General features: G+C 50.9%; 1 protein-coding gene across 1 annotated transcript; it reads left to right on the top strand.

The window, feature by feature from the left end:
- Positions 1–3,119: 3,119 nt before the first annotated feature.
- LOC148591332 (olfactory receptor 14J1-like) lies at positions 3,120–4,040 on the top strand. The gene has a single exon (XM_088537769.1). It carries the CDS (start codon positions 3,120–3,122, stop codon positions 4,038–4,040), a length of 921 nt encoding a protein of 306 aa, XP_088393895.1.
- Positions 4,041–7,431: the final 3,391 nt, after the last annotated feature.

The following is a 7,431-nucleotide window of genomic DNA, read 5'->3' as shown; positions in this document are numbered from 1 at the left end:
GCCAGTAAGAACCAGGGCCTATGATCCACAGACTTTGTCATGTTGCTTAAAGATGTCATCCACGCCATCAGCTTGACTGCATGGTCTGTAGCTCCCAGCATGATGTCACCCTTCATCTGATGCTCACCCACAAGCACATACCCAAACCTTGTCCATGCCATGGAAGCACTTTGTACATCCGAGCTGCCGCTCCACACAAAGGACCTGCCCCCTCCTCCTCTTCCCTCACAGCCTCCCCTGAAGAGCTTTTACCCCAGCAGCGCAGGCCTCCAGTCGTGTGAGTGGTGATAATGCATCTCAGTTATTGCAATGATGTTGAGGTCCTGTGACAGCTTGTGTGTCTGTCTCCATGCCAGGCTACAGGCATTTGCATATATTTAGGCTGCAGAACATCAGGATGTGGCACAGAAGACAGATTGGTCCTGGTGAAACCTGTTACCAAGAGCCAAAGACACTGTGTGCAATGGCCCCACTTGAGAGCAGAGCCATGCTGGCATGGAGAGCAGGGGTCAATGCAATGATGAGAGGAGGTTCCCACTAAGAGAGTCAAGGCTGCAGTGCCCAAGACCAGGGAGAAACAGAGCTGGGCTGTGAGGGAACGACAGGAGAGGGTTTTGTTGCCAAAGCTGATTTGTAGCACCCTGGGGCCTGGGACAGAGGTGAGCCCATGTCCAGGCAGGAGAAGGTGCCCCTGAAGATGTCCTTGGGCTTGAGCCAACTGTGATCTACCAATCCTGGGGTCATCATTAGCCCCATCATATTTTCCAGGGTGCAAAGAGGTTGTGTGGGAACAAAGCGAGAAGCTTTTAAGAGAGCAGAGACCAGAGCAGACCCCTTGGTGTGAGGTGCCTCTCTCACTCTCCCACACTCCCACACATAGCTGTAGGACAGATTGGACATGGTTTGCCATAGATCCCAGGCTGTGCCTCCTAGAGGAGACATCTAGTTATGCTGGACAAGCCAGACATCTATCTTGGCCCTGCAGCCTATTTCTATGTCACTGAATTAAATGTCTGCACTGAATTTTATTAACTTTTTGCACTGTAACGATCCGCCAGAGTCTCTACATTATACTGAATGGTGCTCACGTAGTGCCCCCTTCTTGCCCCTTTCTGGGTGTCCTGCCTATTAGGGGCTTCATAACTAGGGCCTTCCAGAGGCCCACTTCCAACTTTCATAGATAGTCATCCTCTGATGAAACAGATGGCAATTTTGGAATCCTTTTTTCTCCATTCATTAGGAACGGACAACAAGTGTGATTCTTTGAGGTTACTTCATGCACATTTCCCAAAAGGAGGGGACACAAGGGACAGAAAAATTGGTGAGTTCAGCTGGGCCTCTGCTGCTGAGCGGGGCCAGGCTCCTGGGACGGAGGCAGCTCGTGGCAGCCTGGCAGCACTGCCCAGAGACAGCCGAGTGCAGGAGCAGCTCCTGTGCCAAGAGCAGCAGGGCTGCGGGCACTGCCTGCTGCTGCGGACAGGGGAGTAGAGAAGGCAGCGAGAGGTGAACGGCAGTGTGAAGGAGAGAGGAGAGCTTGTTGTGGGAGAAACCTTTCCAGCCCTTGACACGGTGAGTTTCTAGCTGCAGGGCAAAGCTGCTGAGGTTCCTGGAGGGTTCTTCTGAACTCAGTGCATGCAATTAAGGATTGGAATTTTAAATGTCTCTCTCCTGGAACATGCAGGGTTTAGCAGGAGGAGGAGAGGCTTCAGAGCAGGGATTCCCTGCCACATGCACGAGGGGTCCTTTCTTGGAGAAGAGCAAGAGAAGGGCTACTTGAAAAGGAAGGAGCTTTCCTTCAGGTCTCTGCTCTTTCAACCTCCTTATTATGGCTGGGAGAAGGTAGAAGAAGTTTTCTACTTTGATAAGAAACTGAAAGTCCTAAACCTTCACTCTGAAAGATTAAGAGAGAATTAATAGTTCTGTGAGAAACCTCAACAAGCTCCTTAATCCCCATCTTAGCCTAGAGGCAGCATCAATATCATCTTTGTGGCCTCCTAGGACTTTCTGTAACCTACTTCTTAGGACCTGCAACTGCACAGCTGCCTTTGGAAATTGCCCAGAGGTTTCTGCATGGAAGAGCTGAGCACAGATAGGGTCATATGGGATCTGTGAGCAGTGGCAGGGACAAGACCCAAGGACAGAGGAAGGGCTGCTGGCAGGGACAGCTGCAGGCAGCAGAGATGGGCAGGGAAGGGGCAGGAAGTGCAGGGCAGGAGCCGCCTCCTCTGCAGCCAGACCTGGGAGATCTCTCCTGCCACGGGACCATTTCCAGCCTGCCCATCAAGGGAGTAAGGTGTCCCCCCCTGTGAGGTGACATACCCATCTGGTAAGGTCAAGGTTTTCCAGAATGCTTCTCTGTACTTCTCCATGCCTCTCTTGGCAGCACATTGAGGGTGTTTTGGCTAGGAGGGAACATTCCCTTGGGTGTATGGAGACAGGGTGAGAAATTTGGATATGGGCACTAAGACACTACACTGCTCTGCCCTCAGCAGGGCCTGTCTCCTTTTAGGGCAGCATATGGGAGCAATCACCCTCTAGCTCAAGGAGACAGGAGCGGTGGGAAGGAGACTAACAGACAAACAAGATGTCCCCAGTCTGCACATAGTGACCATTGATGCATTCTCCTAAGGACTGAGAGATGAAATGTGAAGGATTTGTCGTTTTGGGGAACCCTTCCCAGGAGTGACAAAGACATCTCAGAACTGTTTACCAAAAATAAAACTATAGTTCCTCAAACCTCTTTGCTTACTCTTCACAGTAAAGATGCTGAAAAGCTAATGTACATCTTGATTGGATTTCACCTGCCAGAAAATGTGAACGTAAAAGTGCGTGACCTTCACTGCCCAGGTCCCACTATTGCACAACACGACAGACTCCTTGTAATACATGGGTTGATGTATGATGAAGCCTGAGTGTGCTTCTCACAGCACACTCAGCCAGTGCAAAATGGAGCTCAAGCCTAGAAACTGTACTAAGGTACGCTTGCTAAAGAGAGGCAATGGCGGTCAGTGTTGTAAAACTGAATGACTTGGGAGTTTTTTTTTTTTTCTTGAAAAGTCTCTGCTAACTTCTCAACGTCTTCTGTTCCTTAGATAGGCCCACATGACTGGAGGGAGCTAATGTCCAACAGCAGCTCCCTCAGTGAGTTCCTCCTTCTGCCATTCGCAGACACGCAGAAGCTGCAGCTCTTACACTTCTCGCTCTTCCTGGCCATCTACCTGGCTGCCCTCCTGGCCAATGGCCTCATCATCACAGCCGTAGCCTGCGACCACCACCTCCACACCCCCATGTACTTCTTCCTCTTCAACCTCTCCCTCCTCGACCTGGGCTCCATCTCCACCACTGTCCCCAAATCCATGGCCAGCTCCCTGTGGGACACCAGGGCCATTTCCTTTTTGGCATGTGCTGCTCAGGTCTTCCTGTTGATCTTCTTCCTTGGAGGGGAGTTTTCTATCCTCACAGTCATGGCCTATGACTGCTTTGTCGCCATCTGCAGACCCCTGCACTATGGGACCATCATGGACAGCAGAGCTTGTGTCAAAATGGCAGCAGCTGCCTGGGCCAGTGGTTTCCTCAATGCTCTCCTGCACACTGCAAACACATTTTCCATGCCGCTTCGTCAAGGCAATGTGGTGGAGCAGTTCTTCTGTGAGATCCCCCAGATCCTCAAGCTCTCTTGCTCACACTCCTTCCTCAGGGAAGTCCGGGTTAGCATGGTTACCGCCTGCATAGCCTTTGTCTGTTTCATTTTCATCGTGGTGTCCTACGTGCAGATCTTCAGAGCTGTGCTGAGGATCCCATCAGAGCAGGGCCGGCACAAATCCTTTTCCATGTGTCTCCCACACCTGGCCGTGGTCTCCCTGTTTCTCAGCACATGTTCATTTGCCAACCTGAAGCCCCCCTCCCTATCCTCCCCATTTCTGGATCTGGTAGTGGCTGTTCTGTATTCAGTGGTGCCTCCAGTAGTGAACCCCTTCATGTACAGCATGAGGAACAAGGAGCTCAAGGATGCCCTGAGGAAACTCATGCAATGGGTCTAACCTCAATAATAATATCTGTGCCAGGAGATTTGGCCTCAGGGATTTGTGTCAGGGATTTGTGTTGTTCAGTTATTTATTTCTCTGCTTTCTTGTTCTTTTTTTTTTTTTTTCACGTAGCATTCCTATAAAGGAAATTAAATGTTCTGGTTCATGTCACTTGTGGTCAAGAATCTAATTCTTAGGCATTTTGAAGTCCAGCTGAGTCTGTTTCCCACCATGACAAGCAGCAGTTGCTGCAGGGCCAGGGCTCTCATGCTCTGCTGAGCAGCAGGGTCAGCATGGAGGGACTGCAGGCAGACAGGGAGTAGATCTGCTGGGAACAAGGGCTAAAGACAGGGATCAGGTTCATTGCAGGGTCTCCTGCTCCTTGTCAGGGAGTTTCTGCCCTTGTCCTCGGGCTTGCCCTGAATGATGCAGTGACCATGGCTGAGCTGGGTGCTGACCTGGTCTTGTCAGCATCCAATGGCGTTGACTTCCCATCTCCAGATTGCACATGGCCCTCTTTGCAGTCTGGAAAGTCTTGGCAAGGGAAGCAGGGATGGAATAGGTCCCAGAGAGGGGTGTTGGTTTCACTTTTATTTTTGTGTCCTGTGTGACTGACATCTTGACTGCTGCAATGAGGATCCCCTCTGAGCAGGGCCAGCACAAAGTCTTTTCCGTGTGTGTTCTGCACTCGGCTGTGGTCTACCTCTTTCTCAACACTGGCACATTTGCCTACCTGAAGCTTCCCTCCATCTCCTCCCCAGCTCTGGATCTGGTTCTCTCCATTCTGTACTCAGTGGTGCCTCCAACAGTCAACCCCCTCATCTACAGCATGAGGAACAAGGATCTCCAGAATGCCCTGAAGAAACTGTTTCAGTCGGTGCAAAAAATAAGCTACCCGTCCTTCCTAACACATGGTTTCTAATGCATTTCAGATAATTCTGTGCTTTCAGCAATCTCTCTGTGTTTATAATGATTTTTATTTACATAATTTTTAGAATTCATCCTACTTTGCCAGAGGCATGAACCCAGTCTGCCTAATTGCCATACCTGCTGTAAATATATGTCTGTCCTTGAGTTTCTGTGTCATTCCTGGGCTTCCCTCAAATAAAAGTGGATTTTCTCAGTACGGTGCTTGAAGGCTGGGCTCTCCTTCCAAAACTGCAGTGCATAACATGCTCAAGGACTTTCACCCTCAAAGAGTTGCTTTCCTGGGTCTCTGCAGGGGCTCCAAGTGGTGGTCTCATAGAAGATGTATTAGGGAAGGAGGGTTGGATTCAGTTCTCACCTGTGGGTGCTCAGAGCTCCAGCAGATGGTGAATGATCAAGCCATATCTCCCATATGACAAGGCTGGAGATGGATATGGAGCCTCTAGGAAAGCACAGGGCATCTCCAAGGGCACCATGTTCCTAGCAGTGAATGGAGATTCAGAAACTCAAGGGGAGCCACCCAAAGGTAGAGGGCAAAAGCAATGAATGTCCAGGCGAGGGAGAGCTCTGCAGTCCCACAAAAGGCAGTGGGGACCCAGGGAAATCCCTGGTGAGAGGGAGGTAACGTCACAAGAAACCTCAGCAACCCAAAGACTGCTGATGGCATCAGCTCTACAGAGAAGGATGTGACCCCACAGTCACCATCAGAGCCACATCTCTGCTTTTGTCCTATCAATCAGGGACGGACACAGCAGTGACCTCACTACCAACATTCAGGCCATGTGCCTCCTGCTGGTCTGCCAGGTCCTAAGGCACAAACACCAACACAACCAACATCCAAACCATGGGTCTTTGTCACCACCAGGCACTGAGGTGATGTCACAACAGTGTGTGGGAGCTAAGAGCCCCCTCTGGCCTATCCAGAGCAATAAGTGTCCTCAGAGTCACAAGTTTGGGGCTATCAGCTACTCAGTCAGAAATGACCTCAGAGTATGAACAGCAGCTATGTCCCTGCTGCTGGCATGTCACATTCTCACACAGAAGGGACCCTGTCATTGGTGCCAGGAACATGGACAAGGATGTTCTCCAGGGTGTGCTTGCTCCTGCAGTGCTTTCCCAGGAGACGGTCTAGGAAAGGGCAGCACCCTGGCCCCAGACACATGTTGTCACCTTCACCCTGTGAGCCCTGAGCTCTGTCCCTCTTCCCCTGCAGGCCTCTGAGCAGCCAGGTGATCCGCACTGGTGTGACAAGAGCCTGAGGACTTCCTGCCCACCCAGAGGGCAAGGTCCTTACACATCCCATAAAGACTGCCAGCCACTTGTCCCCAAGCACCTGGCTGGGGAAGTGCTTGCAGGAGGGGCGCTATCAGTTACCACAGCCACAGGCATTGCCATGCCATGAGGATACCTCCAGGCCTGTTCTTCCTGTGCTTCCTCAAATGACATGTTTGGGAGGAAGAGGAAGGGCCAGGCCCCACCTTTGTCCATTCAGACAACTGCAGGGAGCACACTGGGGACTTGCTTTATTTGAATGAAGTTCTGAGTGCAGTGCTGGGGTGGGTGCCCATGGGGCCGTCCCACCTGTCCCAGGAACTGAGACTTCACAGAATCACAAAATCACAGAATGGTTAAGATCAGAAGGGACCCCTAGAAATCATCTAGTCCAACCCCCCTTCTCAAGCAGGGACACCTAGAGCACGTGGCACAGGGTTGCATCTCTGCAAGATCTCCAGAGAAAGAGACTCCACAGCCTCTCTGGGTAGCTTGTTCCATGGCTCTGTCACCCTTACAGTAAAAAAGTTCTTCCTCATATGGAGATGGAACTTGCTGTGTTTCAACTTGTACCCATTACACCTTGTCCTATCACTGCCCACCACCGAGAAGAGTTTGACCCCATCCTCCCTACATTCTCCCCTCAGGTACTTAGACATATTGATCAGATCGTCTCTCAGTTTTCTCTTCTCCAGGCTAAACAGGCCCAGCTCACTTATTCTTTCCTCATACGATAGATGCTCCAGTATCTTAATCATCTTTGTTGCTTTACGCAGGACCCTCTCTAGAAGTTCCATGTCATCCTTGTACTGGAGAGCCCAGAACCTCCCAGAATACTCCATGTGCCTCCTCACCAGAGCTACGTAGAGGGGTAGGACCACCCTCTTGATCTGCTGGACCACTTGACCTGCATGGTCCTAATGCAGGCCACAATCCCATTGGCCTTTTTGGCCACGAGGGCACATTGATGGCTCATGATCACCTTGTTGTCAACCAGGACACCCAAATCCCTCTCCATGGAGCTGCTTTCCAGCGGGTCAGTCCCTAATCTGTATTGGTTCAGTAAGTATGGATTGGTTCAGTAAGTATTGAAAGGAGGTTCCCACTAAGAGAGCAAACTCTGCAGTGTCTGAGACGTGGAAGAAGCAGTGGTGGGGCATGCAGAAATGACACATAAGCATTTGCTGCCTGAGATGACTCGCTGGTA

Source organism: Tinamus guttatus, unplaced genomic scaffold, assembly GCF_059628265.1.
Source record: "Tinamus guttatus ecotype Peru unplaced genomic scaffold, ASM5962826v1 Tinamus_guttatus_pri_ptg000864l, whole genome shotgun sequence".
Lineage (NCBI taxonomy): Eukaryota > Metazoa > Chordata > Aves > Tinamiformes > Tinamidae > Tinamus > Tinamus guttatus.
This window is presented reverse-complemented; position numbering and strand designations above follow the sequence as displayed.